General features: G+C 44.8%; 1 protein-coding gene across 3 annotated transcripts; it reads left to right on the top strand.

Moving 5' to 3' along the window:
* Positions 1 to 1,410: 1,410 nt before the first annotated feature.
* abcb10 (ATP-binding cassette, sub-family B (MDR/TAP), member 10) lies at positions 1,411 to 25,745 on the top strand. 3 transcript variants are annotated; one of them, XM_072265395.1, is made up of 14 exons: positions 1,894 to 1,975; positions 3,866 to 4,048; positions 4,237 to 4,440; positions 5,173 to 5,375; positions 6,413 to 6,547; positions 9,102 to 9,248; positions 16,439 to 16,574; positions 16,842 to 16,937; positions 17,506 to 17,715; positions 17,897 to 17,976; positions 18,175 to 18,355; positions 18,441 to 18,484; positions 18,905 to 18,939; positions 24,882 to 25,745. In XM_072265395.1, the coding sequence occupies exons 3-14, from the start codon at positions 4,266 to 4,268 to the stop codon at positions 25,135 to 25,137; spliced, it is 1,698 nt and encodes a 565-aa protein (XP_072121496.1). In that variant the 5' UTR covers positions 1,894 to 1,975; positions 3,866 to 4,048; positions 4,237 to 4,265; the 3' UTR covers positions 25,138 to 25,745. The 3 variants fall into 3 exon arrangements, with proteins under 3 accessions (XP_072121495.1, XP_072121496.1, XP_072121497.1); XM_072265394.1 differs by lacking the exon at positions 3,866 to 4,048 and having other exon boundaries at positions 1,411 to 1,975; XM_072265396.1 differs by lacking the exons at positions 1,894 to 1,975; positions 3,866 to 4,048; positions 4,237 to 4,440 and having other exon boundaries at positions 5,299 to 5,385.
* Positions 25,746 to 25,974: the final 229 nt, after the last annotated feature.

The following is a 25,974-nucleotide window of genomic DNA, read 5'->3' as shown; positions in this document are numbered from 1 at the left end:
GGATCGCTCCCTACGCGACTCCCTTGTCCATCCGTCCCTCCATCCCTCCCCACTGATCTCCCTCCTGGCACTTATCCTTGTAAGCGGAACAAGTGCTACACATGCCCTTACACTTCCTCCCTTACCACCATTCAGGGCTCCAGACAGTCCTTCCAGGTGAGGCGACATTTCACCTGTGAGTCGGCTGGGGTGATATACTGCGTCCGGTGCTCCCGATGTGGCCTTTTATATATTGGCGAGACCTGACGCAGACTGGGAGACCGCTTTGCTGAACACCTACGCTCTGTCCGCCAGAGAAAGCAGGATCTCCCAGTGGCCACACATTTTAATTCCACATCCCATTCCCATTCTGACATGTCTATCCACGGCCTCCTCTACTGTAAAGATGAAGCCACACTCAGGTTGGAGGAACAACACCTTATATTCCGTCTGGGTAGCCTCCAACCTGATGGCATGAACATCGACTTCTCTAACTTCCGCTCATGCCCCACCTCCCCCTCGTACCCCATCTGTTACTTATTTTTATACACACATTCTTTCTCTCACTCTCCTTTTTCTCCCTCTGTCCCTCTGACTATACCCCTTGCCCATCCTCTGGGTCCCCCCCCCCTTGTCTTTCTTCCTGGACCTCCTGTCCCATGATCCTCTCGTATCCCCTTTGCCAATCACCTGCCCAGCTCTTGGCTCCATCCCTCCCCCTCCTGTCTTCTCCTATCATTTTGGATCTCCCCCTCCCCCTCCAACTTTCAAATCCCTTACTCACTCTTCCTTCAGTTAGTCCTGACGAAGGGTCTCGGCCCGAAACGTTGACTGCACCTCTTCCTAGAGATGCTGCCTGGCCTGCTGCATTCAGCAGCAACTTTTATGTGTGTTGCTTGAGTTTATAATTTGCCGCATTTGTGAAGAGAAAGACTCGCAGCGGCTATCTTCAAGAAGAGACATTTTTTTTGAGTGGTAACTACAACGACGTTTTCATCTCTCTGCCAGAGGGAAATGCCTGACGGGATTCTTAACTGAAATGCCTTTTCCTGAAACGCTGAATTCCATCCACCTGGAGGCATCACAGAAAGGATTTTCACCGTATAAAAGTTCTGACAAATATGAACAGTGCCCATCATCAACACAACCTTTACTCCTTCGTCAGAAATCAATCTTTGCAGCCAGTGTACAGAGCTGTGAAGAAGGCAGTCGCTTTACCAGCAAGCAAACTTGTATTTCTCTTTTTAGTTTTTGCCACATTTCAAACTGAAATAAAATAATATATTCATCATAGTGTAAAGCGAACAACTGGTCTAGAATTGTTCCATTGTATTAATCTTTTTAATCTATAATTCACAGTTTACGAGTTATAACTTAAAGCATCATGCAGTGTGTGCCTGCTGAGGGTTTGAACCCCGCTAAACCTGTTGGGGGCGGTGCAAATTCTATCCGATGCAATAAAAGCGGTGACAAGAAGCCATCAAGACTTTCACGGTCATCGAATAGGAACTGTTGGAGTTCCTGGCGTCGTGGGATCATGTTGGGGGCGTGGGTTTTACTGAAGAACGGTGTCTCTTCACTCTGACACCGAGATTAACTTTAGGTTATTGATAATTCCACTGAATGGCGTGCCAGATTCTGCATCTGCAGCGCTGGACCGCGCTCAACAGGCGCGGCTTGCAAGCGGCTACCACCGCTTTGCTGACTCGGTGCTGCTGGTGTGCGGAGCGCAGGGCCCGGGGATTCTGGCCTGAGCCCAGCGGCCGTGACCATGGTAACCGCGACCTCTCCGTGCTTCGCCGCAGCTTCAGCGCCGGGTCCCGGTTGTCAGCAGTCGAGCGTCGGCACCCGCCGGTAAGCAGTACAGAGACGGTGCCCGACCGGCAACAGGGCGCAGGTCGGGATATCGAGCGACGCCGGGCCAGCGCTGGACCGGCAACCGCGGATGTTAGGAGGCTGTTGGCTCTGGCCTACCCGCAGCGGTGGCCGCTTGCAGGTAAGAGTGCCCTGGCCCGGGGAAAGGGTGGAATGGTCGGAGGAGGACCGAGCGGTTGGGCCCTGGTACTGGTTCCTCCGGATGGTGGGTAAGGAATGAATGTGGGAGGCTGCGATGGCTCCTAGCCGCCGAAACACTGCCCACTGGCTCCGCACAGTTGGATTACAGTCCTGAGTTGCAGGTGATTTGGAGTGGGTGGTGCTGATCAGGAATCGGTAAATTTAACATTTTTCCCCAAAGTCGCCGATACCCATACCCAGGACATTCTCATTCCAATCGTAACAACTTTGATCGACAAGCCATACCTCATTTCCACGCCTCAAATCCACTTTCTCTAAAACTGTCTTGTCTGTAATTCGGTTTTCCCTTCCCCCAGTATAACAAAAGCCCCAGTATAGGATTCTTCGCAATAACTTTTTCCGGGTACTTCAGTTTACTTATTTGTACCCTAAGAATATCCAGCAATGGTCCTCCTCTCGAGTCTGACTCCGTGGCATCTGTTCTCACTATCACAATCGGTTCTTCAAAGGTCTACACCTGTCTACAAAGCTCATAACCTCTTCCGATATCTCAGGTTGATGATTTTTGTAATATCCTATTTACAAATTCAGAGTTATATTTGTCCAAATTAGTTAATACTATGATGTCTGTTAAACTCTCTATCTGCCAATCACCTCCTCCAGCTTTAAGAGTTCTGTCTTCAACTGTGCTGTCTGGGTTAAATCATGGTCTGCCTCTTCACTGGCAATCATGTCAACAGTTTTTCATTACTATTTCTGTAATTTATTTCGAAACCCCTTTTATCAATGTAGCCTGATCCCATTTAGTTACTCTTTGAAATCCTTTGGTTTATGATTAGTTTTGTTCTGATTGTAACTCCTTGAAATTCAGCCTTGTGGTTTGTTTTTGACATCAAAGACAGTCTAGGGATAGCATTTCCTTAAGTTTATTATGCTGTGTAAACTGTTGACGACTTGTTTTTTCCATATACAATTCTCTGAGACAAAGAAGGAAATAAGTGGTTAAAAAGATCTTTGATGCTGTTGGAGAGCAATGGTGAAGAAACCAGAATTCACCTGTTTTGAATTACTGCTTTTCTTCAGTTCAGCCAATTTCAGTGACTATGTTTAATAGAAACAGGTTGAGAAGAACTAGAGTATTGATTGATATTTTAAATGTAGATTAAAATATAATCCCATTAATTTAAATGTTGATTGTGAACTTGAGGAAAAAAATACAGAATTATTGAATTTTTTTGATAACAGGTTAATTGCAACTTTGAAATTGTTTTTCTTCATAGACAATGCATGCTTTACCATATACTTGCAGCATTTTTGATATAAATCATTAAAAACCCTGCTCTTTTCTAAACAGCACATTAAGGCACATTGAATATAAGATTTGAAAAACTCACACTACTTTCAGCAAATACTGATACTAATTTCCAGTCATGTGCATGAGCTGCAGTTAATTTGAAAATGTCATGTGGCAGTGTGATAAGAGGGCTTGAAACCCCTTCATATCTTTCCCTAACATGCTATTTATCTCCAACTGCAGCTTGAGAGAGCATTTGGTAGAATATGTAACAGAAGCTCTGGCTACCACTTTCTGAGGACAGTAAATCTTTTCAGTTTTCAAACAATACTCAGTTCTTAATATGGAAATGAGAACACAAAATAGCACAGTTTTTATATGTCTCATAGTAAATTTTATTTGAGTTTTCTGATTTTTTTTTTCTTATTTGTCATAGTCTTGATTAAGTTTCAGGACAAACTATAACCAGTTTGCCTTGAAACTTAGTTTTATTGACAACTTTGTGCCACGGGAGTATTAGGAACTAAGAGCAGTCCATTTGGATCTACAAATTGAATCATGATATATTTGTTTCAGGTTTCTAACTACTTTAATACTTTCACTTGAAAAGAATAAACTAACGTTCCTTCTCCAAGAGCCCTCTCCACTTCAAACCTTAATGGCTTTTTGGAGGAAAGTTTGAAGCTTGGATTAAGCTTTGTATAAAGAACTGATACCTATTGGCTATTCACACCAGAGTTATCTCTCGGAGGGAGGGGGGTAAGTTTTTCTCTTTCATTTTATTACTTTTTACTGAATTGGTTAAGGAACATGTGTTGAATTTGGAGTTTTCTCCTAGTCTACTTTTGAAACTTGCTTTCTGTAATATGTCAGTTAGTCTCTTCCATTATCTTAGCAGTCCAGTCAAACTCTGATATCTAAAGCCATGCACTATGTTCTTTCTCCAGCTGCAGTGAGCTTTTTAGGTGTGTCCAGCATGGTGACCATGTCTGCGCCATTCTTTCTTGGAAAGGTTATCGATACCATTTATACAAATCCTGCAGGAGGAGATGTTACTGCAAGCTTGACTTCACTCTGTGCTGTACTAAGTGGTGTCTTTCTTTGTGGAGCTGCTGCCAATGGTGCCCGTGTCTACCTCATGCAGGTCTCAGGTGAATAAAGATAGGACTGCGTAACCTGTAGACTATACAAGAAATACGTGTGTAGGGACACAGAAATGAATACATAAAATGTCCTCCCACAAATATAACAGTACATGGAACTTAGCCACAAAAATACTGTATTTGGTTTAATTTGGGGTTTTGATTTTCATGAACTCATTTTGCTTTGCTTATGTGTTTTTAATCCATTTCCCACAATTGTTCCTCCATTTCCCACATTTTTAAAATTAGTAATGCTCAATAAGTGAGGTCACAATGTTTATTTTGTTTTTGGATTAAAGAAAAAGTTAAATGCAGATGGTGGGAAAGGGGGCTGAGAAATTAGAGTTAAGTAAGAATTCTGGTTACCACTGTGGTTTGAGACAGCTTTACCATACACCAGTACAGTGTGTGTGTGTCTGTGTCTTTTATTTATTTATATACACACACATACATACACTCACTGACTGTTTTGGCTAAACACTGAGCCGAATAAAAAGGATGAATAAATTATGTAGTTCCTTGAGAAAGCAGTTTGACAGCTATTCCCAGTAAAGTAGATAAAATAAAAAATATTGTTGCTTGTCAGCTTAGAAATAGCAAAAGTATTACACTAATGCATGAAAGGATGAGATGAAATTTCCCTTAATGTGTCTGAACTGCAGCATTCATTCCAATGCCTGTCACTTCTTATGCTGTTTTACACAAGTTAGTTGATTTCCCTCATTTGTGTATTTATTACAGGGCAGCATATTGTCCAGCGCTTGAGAGGAAGATTATTTTCTTCGATTCTTTGTCAGGAGGTTGCATTTTTCGATAAGTCCAGCACAGGAGAGCTGATAAACCGACTTTCATCTGATGCTGTCGTGCTTGGACACTCAGTCACTGAGAACTTGTCTGATGGGCTAAGAGCTGTAGGGCAGGCATCAGCTGGTGTTGGCATGATGGTGCGTGAAGGTGGGAATAGGCCCAACAAACATACCTTGTTATTTTTTTGTGTTGCTTATATCTATCCATCCATTCCAGGAGTATGTTCAGTAATTTTATTTTGTGAAATTTTGATTTGAAGAAGTTTGCATTCTACATTATTTATGTTCTGAAATGTGAGTTTAAAGCCATTGGTTCTGCAATATCTATTTCTCAACAGCTGTCTGAGACAAAGTGTTCAATGGTTGCATTTGTTAGTATGCATCATTTGTGGTAAATCTAAGTGCCTTTTCAGCTCTGCAAGGCCCCATGACCACCCTTCCTACCCGTAAGCCTTCTCATCTAAAGCCATTAGTTTGTCCCAGTTACAGTCATAAAATCCAACAGCCATTTTCAGGACTGTGACTTGTGGTCGGCTTTCCTCCTGTGCAAGCCATTGCAGAAGAGCCTGCCTTGACACAAACCCTCCCAACTGCTTGCTTGTTAATTATGTGTTTTTAAAGTTGGGCATAATGTGTGTTCAAGTGGGTGAAATGAAGATTTTGCACTATATATGATGCGTATTAAGGTTCTTGAGCAAAATACTGCAGATGCTAGAATTCTGAAATAAAAGCGAGAAACATCCTGTTTCTGATGGCAGCCCATTAAATCTATCCATTAACACTCATAAGTATTTCCAGTTTTATTTCTGAAAAGCATCAAGATACTATCAATTACAGCAAGCTGAAATCTAAATATAGTTGTAACTTCATGAAATTGATCTGTAGACAAGTCTCTTGTTTGCTGATTTGTGAGATTGGTTAGATCAGTAAAAATTGTGACTCATATTGCAAGTGACAAAAGTCTTCAAAAACACTGAGGAATACAGTGGAATATTAAACTACTGAAAATGAACAGAACCTTTATCTTTGTTTCACTGGACTTGCATCTTAGCCATAGTTAATGTGTTATTGTTTTAACCTGATGTGATAAAAAATTAATTTTAAAATTTAGGAATGCCATTCAGTGAGCATTGGTGCTTGTTGCTAATTAATTATTCATTGTTCCTTGTGAATAGTTTTGGGTCTCATCTCAGTTGGCCATGTTTGTCCTGGGCATCGTACCCCCTGTCGCTGTGTTAGCGGTGTTTTATGGACGATACATTCGCAAGCTGTCTGGAGTAACTCAGGATTCACTAGCTGATGCCACACAGGTAAAGTACTGTGTTTTCTTTTATCTCTAGGTGTAGGGAGGCAGCATGACTCAGGAGAGATGCAAACAGAAAAGTCCTTATTCCTCATTTTTGTTCACCTTTCTAGAAATCTAACAGCTTGTTTGTCATGGAAATGCACTTTAGTCTTTGGATCAGACCACTAAGATTATTTATTCTCATACTAAGGCAGGATTTTATTTGAAGGAGTTTTTGAATTTTGAGTGAGAAAAGGACAGACTATGATGGACAAAGTAGTATCTAGAAAACACAGATTTAAAATATTTTTCAAAAGAGGAGGTTTTTTTCTTGCAAAACCTGATCTGATTTGGAATGTAGTGCTTGAAAGAAGTGAAATGGGACTGTAGGAAAGACTAGATTCACTTGCATGGAGATGCTTTTTGTGACCAGTATGTTTATACTGTCTGGGTATCCATATGGCTTTGCATGAAGAATTCAGAGTTTACATCTAACACTACACAGAACCATTTTGGACTGCACAGCAAATATGGGCTTGTTACCACATCTGGAGGGCAATTGGGTGTTAAGCTTGCACAGCTGATAAAACCAGTCAATCTACGCCCTGTGTTTTTCCCTGGATCTCTTTGACAAGGCCAGTAAATGCTTCACTGTCTTCATTATTTAATGTGTACTGGTTCAGTCAGGACTAATCTATCTCATACTATTTTCTTTTCCACAGAACTCTTCTCCAACTTGATGGAGTGGGAAAATATGACTGAGCCATGGGACAATTATTTCTGAGATTACAGATAGTAATGGAAATAAATAATAAAAGCTTTGTTATGGCCTACATTTGAGTAGGGCAATTTAAACATAATTTGCCAAAACATTTCAATGGGCAGGTGATTATAATGAAACTTCAAATTGTGAAATGCTAGTGATTCATTTTTATATAATTAACATTTATTAATGCAATGACATTTTGGGAGCCAATGAATGAGCAGTTGAGTGTAGAGTGATCGGGAGGTATTGGACACCCTGGACCTACCAGGTGTTCCCTCCCTTTTTTTTCTGGGATTCTCCTGGACAAAGGGAGAGTGATTGCTAAGATTAGTTAAGAATCCCAGTATTGTTGTATCATGTAACTAGCAGGATGTTCTAAGGCAAATTAGATAGACCTTGTACTTCTGTCATCTGTCAATTCTTTCACATATTTTCTGCTTGTGAGGTTCATGCCTCAAACTTCACAAGTGCCATTGCCATGTGGCTCAAATTTAAAAAAAAAAGCTGTGTTACTCCTGCCTTCCCACTTGAAAGGCATGAAATCCTTCTCATTATTGGCTATCTGATGTGCTTCAGATGGCCAAAAGATTTGCTAATTATCTTTTACCCCTTGTTGATCTTTCGTATGTGATTCTGAAGCCAAACCATAAAGAACTAACAAATTCTGTAAGACCAATAAAACAAAACTTCAGTGGTAAATTCAGAGAATTTTGCATCACTGCTGATAATGAACTCAGTATTTGAAAGCTTAGGTTTGGTCAAGGCGGGTCTGTTGTATTGGAGCAGTTGCATGCTTATCTATAACCCACCAGCTGGCAGCTGTCTTCCCCTCAAAGCCTGGACCCTCCAAAGCTTGATCTCCAGCCTTAGATTTAACCTCTATATTGTATGAAAAGAGTGTGAAATTTTAAAGCAATGTAGTAAACAATGGTCTTGAGTATGTGTCCAAAATGATTAAAATTGCATGATCAGAGAAACCGCTCCTGTGTTTCCCTTGTGCCCATAATTGAGCACTCAATCAAGCTACAGTCATTTGGGCTACAAGCAATTCGCAGCACAATCTGTTAAGTTTGCAGACAACGGGGAAAGTGTTGAAATTGTAGAGAGCAGAGAGTTCTCTCAAAATGCAGCAGTACATAGCTCATTTAAAAAATTGAACAAGGTGATAGCAGTTGGAATTTAGCCCAGAAAAATAATACGATGCATTTTGGAAAGTGAAATTCTGGTAGGACTTAAATTGTAGGGAGCTGAGGAGTGTTGATACATAGAAGGGTTTGGGATGCAAGTCCACAGTTTGCTGAAGACAAGTTTTCACATGGCATCAACAATTTACCTTCAGAACAAACTTGTTGACCTCAACGGGGAGTCACTGTTCCTGCAATGAATGTTCCCAAATCCGAAGTTCACATTATTCTTGTATTATTTATCAACTTTCCCCCCGATATTTCTACATGCAGTGTATACATAGTGATACAAGCACTGAAGATTGGCACTGCAAAAGACTTATGTGCTACTTGAGCCGTGTGTTCCACGACAGTATCTCCGCTTGTTGGACATCTTTAGACCCTTGGTTTTGATTTTGTGCCAGCAACCATCGCTGAATAAGTGATGGTCTCAGGATTCTCGGCTCTCCCTTCACTTTCTCACAGCTGGTGACTCTTAGACTGGCTAAGAGCTCTCCCATCACTTCAATTGAAATGGCCAACTGTGCAAATCAAAAACTGAATCTGTGTATCATGTATGGAGTCAAATGGAGCTGGCCGGTGATCAAATTTTTAAAGTATGTACAGTGACCTTGACTTTCCATTCATAGCTTGCTGAAGAGCGCTTTGGAAATATAAGGACTGTTCGTGCCTTTGCCAAAGAGGACATGGAGCTGCAAGTGTACATGAACAAGATCAACCATGTGCTGCACCTGGCCAGGAAAGAAGCTGTGGCCCGGGCAGGGTTTTATGGGGCAGTAAGTACCAACTTATCATGTCTTTGAATTTATTTTCTTGTACCATTGTACAGTTAAAGCACCAAGTTCTGTGATTCACTCACCATTCTCAGAATGTCACATGACCTTTCTTATCCTAAATTGTGATAGAATAAGCTTTCCCTGAACTTGATTTGGAAATTCAATGAGCAAACTGAAAAAGTAGTATCATGCTGTACATTGTAGCAAATATCATTGCTGGATAGTTTCATGCTTCATGGAAAGTAGTTCCCAAACAGAGTGCCAAGCTATGACACAATTGCTGCAAGACAGTTAATAGATTTTTAAATGTAGTTATGGGAAAGCTTGAAAGCATCTCCTCTCTGAACTGTTTCCAAGTTAGTCTGCCATGTGCATGACATGAACCTCCTCTACAATGGTAAACTTCTTTCTCTACGATTATCGTGTTTTCAGAATTGTGCTTCGCTGAATTAATTAACCTTGAGAAAATCAATTCAAGCAAATTTTGAGCATTTTACCAGACACAGTAGCTTCTGACTTGGAGTACGTGGGAGAGTTTGATTGTTATATAGATAGGTGAGATAGTAAATGTCAGAAGCAGATGACATGATGACAAATTTATAGCTACATAATATATGCCTTTGACGGAGGCAAATATGAAATTTAGAAATACTCTAATAATAAATAAATCTCATGCTTATTTCTCTTCCCATTCTAATTAGTATACCCATCCAAAATATGCACAAGACTAAAGTTAATTTGTTTAAACTAGTTGGTTAATCACTGACACTGTTAATTTATGAATGATGCACTGAGCCTGCCAAGATCTATGACCTAAGCTGATACATTAATTGTTATGTGCTTCAGAGACTTAAGCTGCTGTTAAGCTGCAGCAAAAATAGTTGGTGTGTATCTGATTTCAGTAAATTTCTTCATCCTGTTAGTATCCAAAGTCACATTGCACAAAGACTTATCTAGGCAAAGCAGGCAACCCTAGAAACACAACAAGCCTTCAGAAAGCATTCTCACCGTTTCTTAACCTTGCATTCAGTGCATTGCATTTTTCTTTTGAACCTCATTACCCTCCCCCCACCTTCCCTGAACCACGTCACCCTCCCCCCACCTTCCCTGAACCACGTCACCCTCCCCCCACCTTCCCTGAACCTCATTACCCTCCCCTCACCTTCCCTGAACCTCATTACCCTCCCCTCACCTTCCCTGAACCTCATCACGCTCACCTCACCTTCCCTGAACCTCATTACCCTCCCCTCACCTTCCTCATTACCCTCCCCTCACCTTCCTCATTACCCTCCCCTCACCTTCCTCATTACCCTCCCCTCACCTTCCTCATTACCCTCCCCCCACCTTCCCTGAACCGCATCACCCTCCCCTCACCTTCCCTGAACATCACCCTCCCCCACCTTCCCTGAACCTCATCACCCTCCCCCACCTTCCCTGAACCTCATCACCCTCCCCCACCTTCCCTGAACCTCATCACCCTCCCCCACCTTCCCTGAACCTCATCACCCTCCCCGCACCTTCCCTGAACCTCATCACCCTCCCCTCAACCTCATTACCCTCCCCTCACCTTCCCTGAACCTCATTACCCTCCCCTCACCTTCCCTGAACCTCATTACCCTCCCCCGACCTTCCCTGAACCTCATTACCCTCCCCGACCTTCCCTGAACCTCATTACCCTCCCCCGACCTTCCCTGAACCTCATTACCCTCCCCTCATCTTCCCTGAACCTCATCACCCTCCCCTCAACCTCATTACCCTCCCCTCAACCTCATTACCCTCCCCTCAACCTCATTACCCTCCCCTCAACTTCATCACCCTCCCCCACCTTCCCTGAACCTCATCACCCTCCCCCACCTTCCCTGAACCTCATCACCCTCCCCCACCTTCCCTGAACCTCATCACCCTCCCCCACCTTCCCTGAACCTCATCACCCTCCCCCACCTTCCCTGAACCTCATTACCCTCCCCGCACCTTCCCTGAACCTCATCACCCTCCCCTCAACCTCATTACCCTTCCCTCACCTTCCCTGAACCTCATTACCCTCCCCTCACCTTCCCTGAACCTCATTACCCTCCCCCGACCTTCCCTGAACCTCATTACCCTCCCCCGACCTTCCCTGAACCTCATTACCCTCCCCGACCTTCCCTGAACCTCATTACCCTCCCCGACCTTCCCTGAACCTCATTACCCTCCCCGACCTTCCCTGAACCTCATTACCCTCTCCCACCTTCCCTGAACCTCATTACCCTTCCCTCACCTTCCCTGAACCTCATTACCCTCTCCCACCTTCCCTGAACCTCATTACCCTCCCCCGACCTTCCCTGAACCTCATTACCCTCCCCCGACCTTCCCTGAACCTCATTACCCTCCCCCGACCTTCCCTGAACCTCATTACCCTCCCCGACCTTCCCTGAACCTCATTACCCTCCCCCGACCTTCCCTGAACCTCATTACCCTCCCCCGACCTTCCCTGAACCTCATTACCCTCCCCCACCTTCCCTCAACCTCATTACCCTCCCCCACCTTCCCTCAACCTCATTACCCTCCCCCACCTTCCCTCAACCTCATTACCCTCCCCTGAACCTCATTACCCTCCCCTCAACTTCATCACCCTCTCCCACCTTCCCTGAACCTCATTACCCTTCCCTCACCTTCCCTGAACCTCATTACCCTCTCCCACCTTCCCTGAACCTCATTACCCTCCCCTCACCTTCCCTGAACCTCATTACCCTCCCCCGACCTTCCCTGAACCTCATTACCCTCCCCCGACCTTCCCTGAACCTCATTACCCTCTCCCACCTTCCCTGAACCTCATTACCCTCCCCTCACCTTCCCTGAACCTCATTACCCTCTCCCACCTTCCCTGAACCTCATTACCCTCCCCTCACCTTCCCTGAACCTCATTACCCTCCCCTCACCTTCCCTGAACCTCATTACCCTCCCCACCTTCCTTGAACCTCATTACCCTCCCCTCAACCTCATTACCCTCCCCTCAACTTCATCACCCTCCCCCACCTTCCCTGAACCTCAACACCCTCCCCCACCTTCCCTGAACCTCAACACCCTCCCCCACCTTCCCTGAACCTCATCACCCTCCCCCACCTTCCCTGAACCTCATCACCCTCCCCCACCTTCCCTGAACCTCATTACCCTCCCCTCATCTTCCCTGAACCTCATCACCCTCCCCTCAACCTCATTACCCTCCCCTCAACCTCATTACCCTCCCCTCATCTCCCCTCAACCTCATCACCCTCCCCTCAACCTCATCACCCTCCCCTCAACCTCATCACCCTCCCCCACCTTCCCTGAACCTCATCACCCTCCCCGCACCTTCCCTGAACCTCATCACCCTCCCCTCAACCTCATCACCCTCCCCCACCTTCCCTGAACCTCATCACCCTCCCCGCACCTTCCCTGAACCTCATCATCCTCCCCTCAACCTCATTACCCTCCCCCACCTTCCCTGAACCTCATTACCCTCCCCCACCTTCCCTGAACCTCATTACCCTCCCCCACCTTCCCTGAACCTCATTATCCTCCCCTCACCTTCCCTGAACCTCATTACCCTCCCCGACCTTCCCTGAACCTCATTACCCTCCCCTCAACCTCATTACCCTCCCCCACCTTCCCTGAACCTCATTACCCTCCCCCACCTTCCCTGAACCTCATCACCCTCCCCCACCTTCCCTGAACCTCATCACCCTCCCCACCTTCCCTGAACCTCATCACCCTCCCCGCACCTTCCCTGAACCTCATCACCCTCCCCTCAACCTCATTACTCTCCCCCACCTTCCCTGAACCTCATTACCCTCCCCTCACCTTCCCTGAACCTCATCACGCTCACCTCACCTTCCCTGAACCTCATCACCCTCCCCGCACCTTCCCTGAACCTCATTACCCTCCCCTCACCTTCCTCATTACCCTCCCCTCACCTTCCTCATTACCCTCCCCCCACCTTCCCTGAACCGCATCACCCTCCCCTCACCTTCCCTGAACATTAGCCTCCCCCACCTTCCCTGAACATTACCCCCCCCCACCTTCCCTGAACCTCATCACCCTCCCCCCACCTTCCCTGAACCTCATCACCCTCCCCCCACCTTCCCTGAACCTCATCACCCTCCCCCCACCTTCCCTGAACCTCATCACCCTCCCCCACCTTCCCTGAACCTCATCACCCTCCCCCACCTTCCCTGAACCTCATCACCCTCCCCCACCTTCCCTGAACCTCATCACCCTCCCCCACCTTCCCTGAACCTCATCACGCTCCCCCACCTTCCCTGAACCTCATCACCCTCCCCCACCTTCCCTGAACCTCATCACCCTCCCCCACCTTCCCTGAACCTCATCACCCTCCCCCACCTTCCCTGAACCTCATCACCCTCCCCCACCTTCCCTGAACCTCATCACCCTCCCCCACCTTCCCTGAACCTCATCACCCTCCCCCACCTTCCCTGAACCTCATCACCCTCCCCCACCTTCCCTGAACCTCATCACCCTCCCCTCACCTTCCCTGAACCTCATCACCCTCCCCTCACCTTCCCTGAACCTCATCACCCTCCCCCCACCTTCCCTGAACCTCATTACCCTCCCCTCACCTTCCCTGAACCTCATTACCCTCTCCCACCTTCCCTGAACCTCATTACCCTCTCCCACCTTCCCTGAACCTCATTACCCTCCCCACCTTCCCTGAACCTCATTACCCTCCCCTCAACCTCATTACCCTCCCCTCAACTTCATCACCCTCCCCCACCTTCCCTGAACCTCATCACCCTCCCCCACCTTCCCTGAACCTCATCACCCTCCCCCACCTTCCCTGAACCTCATCACCCTCCCCCACCTTCCCTGAACCTCATCACCCTCCCCCACCTTCCCTGAACCTCATTACCCTCCCCGACCTTCCCTGAACCTCATTACCCTCTCCCACCTTCCCTGAACCTCATTACCCTCTCCCACCTTCCCTGAACCTCATTACCCTCTCCCACCTTCCCTGAACCTCATTACCCTCTCCCACCTTCCCTGAACCTCATTACCCTCTCCCACCTTCCCTGAACCTCATTACCCTCCCCTCACCTTCCCTGAACCTCATTACCCTCCCCTCACCTTCCCTGAACCTCATTACCCTCCCCCGACCTTCCCTGAACCTCATTACCCTCCCCTCAACCTCATTACCCTCCCCTCAACCTCATTACCCTCCCCCACCTTCCCTGAACCTCATCACCCTCCCCGCACCTTCCCTGAACCTCATCATCCTCCCCTCAACCTCATTACCCTCCCCCACCTTCCCTGAACCTCATTACCCTCCCCCACCTTCCCTGAACCTCATTACCCTCCCCCGACCTTCCCTGAACCTCATTACCCTCCCCTCAACCTCATTACCCTCCCCTCAACCTCATTACCCTCCCCCACCTTCCCTGAACCTCATCACCCTCCCCACCTTCCCTGAACCTCATCACCCTCCCCGCACCTTCCCTGAACCTCATCACCCTCCCCTCAACCTCATTACCCTCCCCCACCTTCCCTGAACCTCATTACCCTCCCCCACCTTCCGTGAACCTCATTACCCTCCCCCACCTTCCGTGAACCTCATTACCCTCCCCCACCTTCCGTGAACCTCATTACCCTCCCCACCTTCCGTGAACCTCATTACCCTCCCCTCACCTTCCCTCAAACTCATTACCCTCCCCTCAACCTCATTACCCTCCCCTCAACCTCATTACCCTCCCCTCAACCTCATTACCCTCCCCTCAACCTCATTACCCTCCCCTCAACCTCATCACCCTCCCCTCAACCTCATCACCCTCCCCCACCTTCCCTGAACCTCATCACCCTCCCCCACCTTCCCTGAACCTCATCACCCTCCCCCACCTTCCCTGAACCTCATCACCCTCCCCGCACCTTCCCTGAACCTCATCATCCTCCCCTCAACCTCATTACCCTCCCCCACCTTCCCTGAACCTCATTACCCTCCCCGCACCTTCCCTGAACCTCATCATCCTCCCCTCAACCTCATTACCCTCCCCCACCTTCCCTGAACCTCATTACCCTCCCCGCACCTTCCCTGAACCTCATCATCCTCCCCTCAACCTTATTACCCTCCCCCACCTTCCCTGAACCTCATTACCCTCCCCCACCTTCCCTGAACCTCATTACCCTCCCCTCACCTTCCCTGAACCTCATTACCCTCCCCCGACCTTCCCTGAACCTCATTACCCTCCCCCGACCTTCCCTGAACCTCATCACCCTCCCCTCACCTTCCCTCAAACTCATTACCCTCCCCTCAACCTCATTACCCTCCCCTCAACCTCATCACCCTCCCCCACCTTCCCTGAACCTCATCACCTTCCCTGAACCTCATCACCTTCCCTGAACCTCATCACCCTCCCCCACCTTCCCTGAACCTCATCACCCTCCCCCACCTTCCCTGAACCTCATCACCCTCCCCCACCTTCCCTGAACCTCATCACCCTCCCCCACCTTCCCTGAACCTCATCACCCTCCCCCACCTTCCCTGAACCTCATCACCCTCCCCCACCTTCCCTGTACCTCATCACCCTCCCCCACCTTCCCTGTACCTCATCACCCTCCCCCACCTTCCCTGTACCTCATCACCCTCCCCCACCTTCCCTGAACCTCATCACCCTCCCCCCACCTTCCCTGAACCTCATCACCCTCCCCCCACCTTCCCTGAACCTCATCACCCTCCCCCCACCTTCCCTGAACCTCATCACCCTCCCCCCACCTTCCCTGAACCTCATTACCCTCCCCCCACCTTCCCTGAACCTCATTACCCTCCCCCCACCTTCCCTGAACCTCATTACCCTCCCCCCACCTTCCCTGAACCTCATTACCCTCCCCCCACCTTCCCTGAACCTCATCACCCTCCCCGCACCTTCCCTGAACCTCATCACCCTCCCCTCAACCTCCCTGAACCTCATTACCCTCCCCCACCTTCCCTGAACCTCATTACCCTCCCCCCACCTTCCCTCTATTGCTTTATCTTTCATCTCTGTTCCATTCCTGAATGCTGGTCAGTGGATTTCCCTCATGGGTATCATATACCTGGTACAAGTTTACAGGTGACCCTTTTATTCCTGAAACCATGGGTGACACATGCTTGCAGGTACCACACATTTCCGTCTGAGTGAAGTGAGAAAACTTGTACTGATCCAGGTTTATGTCTCTCTTTTCAGGCTGGACTGACAGGAAACTTGATTGTTTTGTCAGTGCTTTACAAGGGAGGACTGATGATGGGTGAAGCCCACATGACAGTGGGAGAACTCACTTCCTTCATGATGTATGCCTTCTGGGTGGGAATAAGTATTGGAGGTAAATTTACTAATTTAATTGTACTTTGCTTCACATTAAGTTTTTTTTTGAATATAGGTAAGGTTAGTGTTTATTGGTAGAGTCACGAGTAACAGGAAGACAGAAAGGAAATTCTGGAAAGAGGAAAATTAAGGATAGGCAACTGCAATTGTCACAGGACTGCTTTTGTTTTGTACACAGAATGGTGAACTCTATGGAAATGCAAGTGGGTGATATTTACTTATTTTGAATGTAGCACTGCTAGTTTCAATCTGATCCATTTTCCAGGCCTTGGCACTTTCTATTCGGCATTAATGAAGGGACTTGGAGCAGGGAGTCGGTTATGGGAGCTGCTTGAAAGGAAATCGGCAATGCCACTCAATGGTAAGTTGCTGTGTGATTTTCATTTTCTTCTCTCTCATTCAGATGCTGTATCTCGATGCTTCTCAGTTAATGGATGCCCATTTACTCCCTATTCTTACCAGAAATTCTCAGAAAGGGTCAGGGGGCTTGAATCCTTTCTGTCAATGATGATGGTGAGCAGATACTGATGATAAATTATGGGACAATGTAGAAAAATAAGCAATAACATTGCAAATGATATGTCACATTAATGGTCCAAAATGTTGAAACCCGTCAACTATGCACTTTAGATCTAAGTATATGTCAACAGCATTCAGTGCAGTTGTGAGGAAAAGAGAAGTGCTACTTTCAGTCAAGTTTTTTTGCATAGTGTGTGTGAGCTGTAGTTTGAGTTCACTTTGCTTGGTGGTTAGCAGGTGGTGAGTGGTGTGAAAAGGGGCAGAGTTTAGTTCAATCCCCTTTGGGGTATTAAACTTGTGCTCAGACTTTAAATCTTTAGTTCCAACTTAAATACAGATTTAAGAATCTGCCCATTTGTACATTTGGTTCTTGGTTTACTCAAAATGTCTGTTCCTGATTTTGGTTTTAGAGGGCAAGATTTTGCAACCAGAGGAGTTTAAAGGAGCCATAGAGTTCCGTGGCATCCAGTTTGCATATCCAACCCGCCAGGAAGTTCAAGTATTCACTGGACTAGATCTGTCTATCCCAGCAGGCACTGTAATGGCTGTAGTTGGTCCCAGTGGCTCGGGAAAATCAACACTGGTGTCCCTGTTGCTTCGTCTGTATGATCCAGTTTTGGGTAAGTTTGGAATATAATGCAAAGTCTTAGAAGCTAATTATTCTATCATATTACCTGGAAAAAACCCTTATGAAAGGAATGAACTTAACTGCAGTTACCATCTCTCCTGCGAATAACACATTGAGCAGTGGAAGTCCATGGTATAAAACAGTAATTAAGTAATTAAATATTTCCGTTTTAGGTACTATTATTGTTGACGGCCATGACATTCGCACCATCAATCTGCACTGGTTACGTGAAAACATCGGCGTGGTGAATCAGGTAAAGCTGGTGTTTGAGAAGATGGGGTACAAGTAAACCAAGAATCTAGCAGACTAGAAGGACAGTGACTTGGGGGCAGACAAGGAGCTAGATGGGGTGTGTTGAGCAGTGGAACAAATGAGGTTGGTTGTGGGTGGGGGTCATACTGGGTAGGTTGACAACGAGTTTTTTGATGTTAAGTACATTTTTGGTTCTCAGGAGCCCATTCTGTTCTCCTGCTCGATTGCAGAGAATATAGCTTATGGTGCCACCAAGGACTCCAATGTAACGATGGAAGATATTGAAAAGGCTGCCAAGATTGCAAATGCTTATGAGTTCATTTGCAGCTTCCCCAAAGGCTTTCAAACAGTGGTTGGGGAGAAAGGTGTCTTACTTTCAGGTGAGCCAACCAGACTGTATTATCTAGGCTATTGTTTACTGTGAGATGGTGTTGTAAGTTGCTTTCAACCTTTGTATCTTCCTAGGTGGCCAGAAGCAAAGGGTTGCAATTGCTCGAGCTCTGATGAAGGTAATGATCATCCTTCTTTAAATATAAACATCCCATATTATAGCTTTACACCCCATTCAGATTTTTTGAAATTCACAATGTATCTGAACTTCTAAATCATTTGAATCTCATCAGTTCAGTATCTCACTTTAACTTTATATTCTGTAATTGTTAAGTGAATGGAATAATTAAGGTTATTCCTGACGAAGGGTCTCGGCCTGAAACGTCGACTGAACCTCTTCCTAGAGATGCTGCCTGGCCTGCTGCATTCACCAGCAACTTTGATGTGTGTTGCTTGAATTCCCAGCACCTGCAGAATTCCTGTTGGTTGTGTGTGAAGGTGTAATTCCTGTTGGTCACATTCCCATTTGCTTACAGATATCTAAATTTCTTGTGTATTCAGTTCTGAGAGTTAAATGTTTTTGATTATTTGTTTTTCAGAATCCTAAAATTCTATTGCTAGATGAAGCCACGAGGTGAGTACAGGCTAAACCCTGTGATGTTGCTGGCAAGATGTTGTTTACAAAACAACTTTTCTCATTTGATTTGTTAACATCCAAATGAATAATTTCTGTTTGTCTTGTACTCCCATGTTTAAGAAGAGCTCAGAGTTTGATTCAATGAATACTAGAGGGAATTGGGGAGAGGACAAGTATTGAATAGATTAAATAATTATTCTTCAGGCAAGGATTTCAGAGCTTGTGGATGGATTGTACTGAAAATCAAAATGCTTTATGAGATGAATTCTAGTGCCAAAGGCTTGAGTATCTGAAGTCTTGAATGCCAAGAGTGGGAGCAATTAAATCTGAGAATGACAGAAACCACAATGAGATTTGCAGGTATTTTGGATGATTGATGTGTGACACATTGAGTGTAATCATGGATAAGCCAATGAGGTATTTTAAGAATGTGTATCATAATTGTCTAGAGGGTCAATCTGCCAATGGATGGATAGTGGCTGGCAAAATCATCTTTGCTTTATCTTAATTTAATAGGCATCCGTTAGTCTCGGGAGACCATGGATTTGCGCCTTGGGAGGTTTCCAGGGCGCAGGCCTGGGCAAGGTTGCATGGAAGACCGGCAGTTGCCCATGCTGCAAGTCTCCCCTCTCCACGACTCTGATGTTGTCCAAGGGAAGGGCACCAGGGCCAATACAGCTTGGCACCGGTGTCGTCACAGAGCAATGTGTGGTTAAGTGCCTTGCTCAAGGATACAACATGCTGCCTCAGCTGAGGCTCAAACTAGCGACCTTCAGATCACTAGACCAACGCCTTAACCACTTGGCCACTTTATCTTACCAGTACCTGAATCAGTGCTGGTGACTGACTCTTCCCCAACCACCAAACCCTCATGGCTGATACTTTTAGCCAGGAGGGAGTATAGGTTGATAAACACAAATTGGTGGATAATTTGGATGTTAGGACATAGTCAGCAGAACACTGAATTGACAGGGGTAATATAAAAGAATCTAACCAGGAATACTTTGCAACATTTGTGTTGGAGGTAACTGAGAATTTTAGCAGCTGGTAAATTAAAGGGTGATGTTAGTATTTACATTAATCGTAATTGAAATTGATTTTTGATAAAGATTTGACACGTAGGTTCTTTAAAACCAGTGTATTATGCCTAAACACGGGAGACTACAATGGGATGAGGGAGGAGTTGAATAAGTAGACTGGGAATACAGGTTATATGGTGGGATGATTAAGAAACAGTGCAAGACTTTCAAAGAGAGTTTTCACGGTGCTCAACAGAAGTATTTCTAGTTAAAAGCAAGGACAGTAAGGGGAAGGGCCAACCATGGATAAATAAGGTAATCAAGGAAGCCATCAGACTAAAAGCTTGTTTCAAAGGTATATTTAATGTCAGAGAAATGTATACTATATACATCCTGAAATTCTTTTTCTTCGTAACCATCCATGAAAAAAGAGGAGCGTCCCAAAGAATGAACGACAGTTAAATGTTAGCACCCCACAGCCCCCCCAGTTCCTCCCCCCGCCACTCATAAACAGCACAAAGCAACGATACCCCCTACCACACTAGCAAAAAAAAAAGCATCGGTGCACCCCCACTGAGCACACAAGTGCGCAGCAAAGCCTCAATAAAGACACAGACTTGCAGGACCCCAAAGACTATTTGTTCACCTGGTAATTTGACATACCACAGGCTATCTGTCTCCCCCTAATACGGAAAAAGCGATGTCCCCGTCTCACAGCCAGAGGGGAAATAGAACAAACAACTCGCTGATTTACTATGTTAAAAGTCTGTTGCATCGCTTTTTTCCAAGCTCTGTGCCCAAAGAACTGGGGTCTCTGGGCACACGGCCAGCAGCCAGCTTGCTGCTTTCGATCTTCCATCTCCCGTGACACACTGATACCCCACAGAGGCACCGAGGCGCAGAGGTCCGCCGCCTCCAGAGCCGCAAAATCCGGAAACCCTGAAGGCGTGCTTACCTTCTAGGCCGCGTCCTTGGCATATCAAATAGTGGCCAGTCGTGATACCCCGAGAGCGGGTCCCATTCCCGCAAAGAACCGAAGTCAGTGTGTAACTCCAGTTCAGAGTCTTCAAAAGAACCCTGAAAGGGAAAAATAGAGATGTTAAAGATAGAAATAGAGCTGTTTCTGAAGATATAAGCAAAGGAGTGCCATGCGTACAAAGTTGCCAACAGTAGTGGGAAACTGGAAGATTGGGAAAACTTTAAAAAGTAACAGAGAACCACTAAGCAGGCAATAAAGAAACGGAAGATAGATTATGAAAATAAACTAGTACAAAATATAAAAACGGATAGTAGAATTTTTATAATTATATAAAGCAGAAAAGGGTGGCCAAAGTGAATGTGAGTCCCTTGGAAGACAAGAAGGGTAATGAGGAAATGGCCAAGGCTTTGAATAACTGTTTTGTGTCAGTTTTCACGATGGAGGACATGTCTAACATGCGGAAGAGAGATGATATGAATGTGATGAGAGGCAAGGACCTCGATATAATAGTTATCACTAAAGAGGTAGTGCTAAGCAAACTTGTGGGCCTAAAGATGTACAAGTTCCCTGGTCTTGATGGAATGCATCCCAGGGTACTGAAAGAAATGGCAGAGGTTATTGTTGAGGCTTTGGTGAGAATTTACCAAAATCTCTGGTTACTGGGCAGGTCCCAGTGGACTGGAAGAAGGTGAATATAACGCCACTGTTAAGCTATCATTAAAGAAGAAATAGTGAGGCATCTGGAAAGAAATGAATCCATCTGGCAGATGCAGCATGGATTCTGCAAAGGCAGGTTTTGTTTGACAAACTTGCTGGAGTTCTTTGAGGATGTAACAGCACAGTGGATAGAGGGAAACAGATGGACGTTATTTACTTGGATTTCCAGAAGGCGTTCAGTAAGGTTCCACATAAGACTTGGCCATAAGGTAAGAATTCATAGAGTTGGACAGAGAATTGGTTAACCAATAGAAAGCAGGGATTTGGGATAAATGGGTGTTTCTCTGGTTGGCAATCAGTGTTGAGCGGTGTGACGCAGGGGTCGGTACTGGGTCCCAACTATTCATGATGTACATTAACGATCTGGAACAGGGGATTAAGTTTGCTGTTGACACTAAATTGAGTAGAAAAGCAAATTGTGTAGAGAATACAGAGAATCTGCAAAGAGATATAGATGTGTTAAGTGAGCGGGCAAGGATCTGACAGATGGAGTACAATGTTGGTAAATGTGAGGTCATCCACTTTGGAAGGAAAAGTGGAAGATCAGATTATTTAAATGGTAAAAGATTGCAGCATGCTGCTGTGCAGAAGGTCTTGGGAGTGCTTGTGCATAAATTGCAAAAGGTTGGTTTGCAGGTGCAGCAGGCTATCAAGAAGGCAAATGGAATGTTGGTCTTCATTGCTAGGGGGATTGAATTTAAGAGCAGGAAGGTTATAATGTACTGGGTACTGGTGAGGCTGCATCTGGAGTACTGCATGCAGTTCTGGTCTCATTACTTTGAGGAAGGATGTACTGGCTTTGGAGACAGTGCAGAGAAAGTTCACCAGGTTGATTCCAGAGATGAGAGGTTTAAACTATGAGGAGAGATTGAGTTGCCTGGGAGTGTATTCACTTGAATTCAGAAGAATGAGAGGAGGTCGTATAGAAATATATAAAATTATGGAAGGAATAGATAAGATAGAGGCAGGGAAGTTATTTTGGGGAAAAGGCAGGTAGTTGGAGATGAGTTCATGGTCAGATCAGCCATAATCTTATTGAATGGTGGAGCAGGCTCGAGAGGCCCAATGGCCTACTCCTGCTTCTATTTCTTAAGTACTTGTGTTAATGTAGGTGAGATGACAACTAGGGGACATAGCCTCAAGATTCAGGGGAGTAGATTTAGGACAGAGATGAGGAAGAACTGCTTTTCCCAGAGAGTGGTGAATCTGGAATTCTCTGCCCAATGAAGCAGTGGAGGTTACCTCAGTAGATATTTTTAAGACAAAGTTGAATAGATTTTTGCATTGTAGGGGAATTGAGGGTTTTGGGGAAAAGGCAGGTAGTTGGAGATGAGTTCATGGTCAGATCAGCCATAATCTTATTGAATGGTGGAGCAGGCTTGAGAGGCCCAATGGCCTACTCCTGCTTCTATTTCTTAAGTACTTGTGTTAATGTTTCTGCATTGACTGTGTCAAATGCGAAAAGAGGTTGATGGGAGGTTAATTTCAGCAGTTTGTTGATCTGAAACTAGTCGCTCAGTGAGCTTGTGGAATTGGGGACAACAAAGTTGCTAGGAGTGCAGTGCAGCTGATGAAAAGCCAGTTTGGGTGAGGCTACATTCTCCATATTGTTTTCCAGTAATGCATTGAAAGAAAAGTTGCTGGAAGTTAATTTTCAGATTGTTTCGGGCAATTTTGATTGGGAATATGGTGAACCTCTGATCTGCAAAATCAGGACCAGTACATTTTGGCCCAATTAAATGAATGCCCCAATTAGTTGAAGTTCCATGGAAATGGTTCAAAAGGTATATTTTAAAAAAACAAACAAACTCTATATTAGTTTCTAATAGCTATCAACAGAGAAATTCATCCGCTGTCCGCTGCCGTGTTCTTTTGTTCAACTGTCAATGAACAAAACCAGCATAGACACCAAGTACAGATGATGGACTGCCTTCAACAATTGCATCCTCCAGCTCTTTATTTTCATTGTAGCATTCAAGATGATTATCAGTTCCTTCAAATTCTTCGTAATATCTGACTCGTTGAAGTAGTAAAATCATTTCCCAGCCATTTCGGGTATCTCCAAACCTGAATACTTGTAAGCACAATGACCAAAACTGTTCTGAATTATCTGATCGCTTATTTCTCACCAGCTGTGAGTGAGAAAGATCTTTTTTTTTCAAGCACACAACTGATGCCATTTAACAATTGTTCTGTCTCAGCATGGTGTAGTGTTTAATAGTTGTACAAGTGCATGTAGCTGACACTAGTTAGAAACTGTTTAGCAGCAGTCTCCTGTCCCAATTAAGTGGCATAGTGTCCTAGATAAACAAAGGGAATTCTGGCTAATTTCGCGATAAGTTTTTGTTCTTTAAGGATTGTCCCAAATAAACGGCTGTCCTGATTAACCAATGGCTGAATTAGCCAGAATTTACTGTATATTTGATTAATTCTGCTTTCAAATGCTCTCAATTTCGGATGAGCAGAATCCTGAGCACATTCATACTGGGTCCAAGCTTCTGACTATTTAAAGGCAAAAAGTTACGAAAACAGTCATTCTGTGCCTGGCCATTGACATTTTTGAGTGATGTTGGGAATGTACATTTTCAATTCCATGGCCTGGATTTTGGTTCAACAAATGTCAGGTTTATTAAGAAAGCAGAATGGTTAACTAAGGGTTTAATTTTTGGTTACTTAGATATTTGTAATAGCTTTAACTCCATGATTTGACTTCAAAAAAAACTTTAAAATTTGTAACCGAACAATTTCATTTTATATTTCAGTGGAATGATAATAAACAGTTCACGTTTGCAATATTGCAGATGCTGAAAACTGAAATAAAGAAAAAAAGTGTAAATTGTTAGTAGGCAATATTATTTCATAACTTTTCAGAGAAACAATTTATTAAAACAAAAATATCTGTAATATCTCAAATCTGATAGATGGCAAACCTTAAAATCTCCAAAGCACTGCTCCAGTTTGCCTGGACGAACAGTGATAATGTCCTGCTTAGGTTATCCCTCATATGGAAGTGAGTGGTCGTCTTTGAAGGAAATTTCCAGAAAATGGAATCAATGCAAGACTAGCATAAATAGTGCTAGATTGTTGGCACAGACCTGGTAAGCTTTTAGGGCCTGTTCCATGCTGCATGAGTCTGAAATGCCTCTTTGGATGCTGCTTGACATCTTGAGAATTTAGTGTCTTCTGTTTAAGGTTCACTTTTTTTTGTATTTTACCCACGCCAGTGCATTGGATTCACAGAATGAGTACTTGGTGCAAGAGGCTTTGGAGCGATTGATGGAAGGAAGAACAGTATTGATCATTGCCCATCGCTTGTCAACTATTCAGAATGCAGATGCTGTCGCTGTCCTGGATCAGGGCAAGATAGGCGAGTGTGGCCCACACCACCAACTGCTAACAAATTCTGAAGGATTGTTTCGAAAACTTGTCGAGAAGCAGACTTTTTTACAGAACACGCAAAGGCTTGTGTTGAATGTATAAATATGCTTAAATATTGATCACTTCACCCCAAACCACTTTCCAAAAGATAAAATGACAATTCCAGGTGATGGAGAAATGCTTTGGGTTCTGATTGATTACGGGATGGGTGGCAAGTATATTTTGTACAGTGAGAATATCAGATCCCTTCTATGGACTTGGGTGGGCAGGGAAATGTGTTTGTTCTTGTTTCAGAGCCTAGACCTATTTCATCCTAGAGTGGACTCCACTCATTTCACAGTAGATGGACCATGCCATTATTTGCATGAGTCACGTCTTAACACTGAGCCCTTGATGGAAAGAATAAATCAAATTTTTGATAGCCTAAGTTGTCCTACAAATGTTTCATTATTTTATTTTCTTTTTCCCTTGAAGTAAGAGAAGCCTAGAGTTGGTAAATAACTTTTCCCAGGTGATCCATAGGATATCAAACTCAGCACTGAGAAACCATGCATCGTCTGTGTATGTTGTGGAATTTAAAAGTATGGTCGTATGTTTATCGTTAATTAGAAGTGTTTAATTTTTTAATCATAGTTTATGGATTTTGAAATCATGCACGTGTTCTTTAGCTATGGCAATTTTACAATGAATTAAAAATGGTCATCTTAGAATGTGTAAATGGAGTCCTTATTTTATCTACCCTTTTCCCACAATTTTTTTTTCCTGCGGTTGTATCATGAATCCATCCCTCTTTTGTAGAAATAAATTACAATTCCCAACGTTTAGTTGTAAGACACAAGAAGTTCTACAAACGTTGGAAATCTTGAGCAAAACACACACACTTGCTGGAAGAATTCAGCAATTCAAGTGCTATCACTGGATCGGAATAGAGATGAAGCA

The sequence above is a fragment of the Mobula birostris genome, chromosome 8 (assembly GCF_030028105.1).
Source record: "Mobula birostris isolate sMobBir1 chromosome 8, sMobBir1.hap1, whole genome shotgun sequence".
NCBI classification, from domain to species: domain Eukaryota; kingdom Metazoa; phylum Chordata; class Chondrichthyes; order Myliobatiformes; family Myliobatidae; genus Mobula; species Mobula birostris.
The sequence above is the reverse complement of the archived record's forward strand: the minus strand, read 5'-3'. Positions and strand labels throughout refer to the sequence as shown.

What these genes read in the sequence shown, in the direction of transcription:
- abcb10 (XM_072265394.1), top strand. Translation starts at nt 1,603, where the DNA reads ATGGCGTGCCAGATTCTGCATCTGCAGCGCTGGACCGCGCTCAACAGG. An exon ending in CACTAGCTGATGCCACACAG is followed by an intron (nt 6,548 to 9,101) that starts GTAAAGTACTGT and finishes TTCCATTCATAG; the next exon opens with CTTGCTGAAGAGCGCTTTGG. An exon ending in GGTGGGAATAAGTATTGGAG is followed by an intron (nt 16,575 to 16,841) that starts GTAAATTTACTA and finishes TCCATTTTCCAG; the next exon opens with GCCTTGGCACTTTCTATTCG.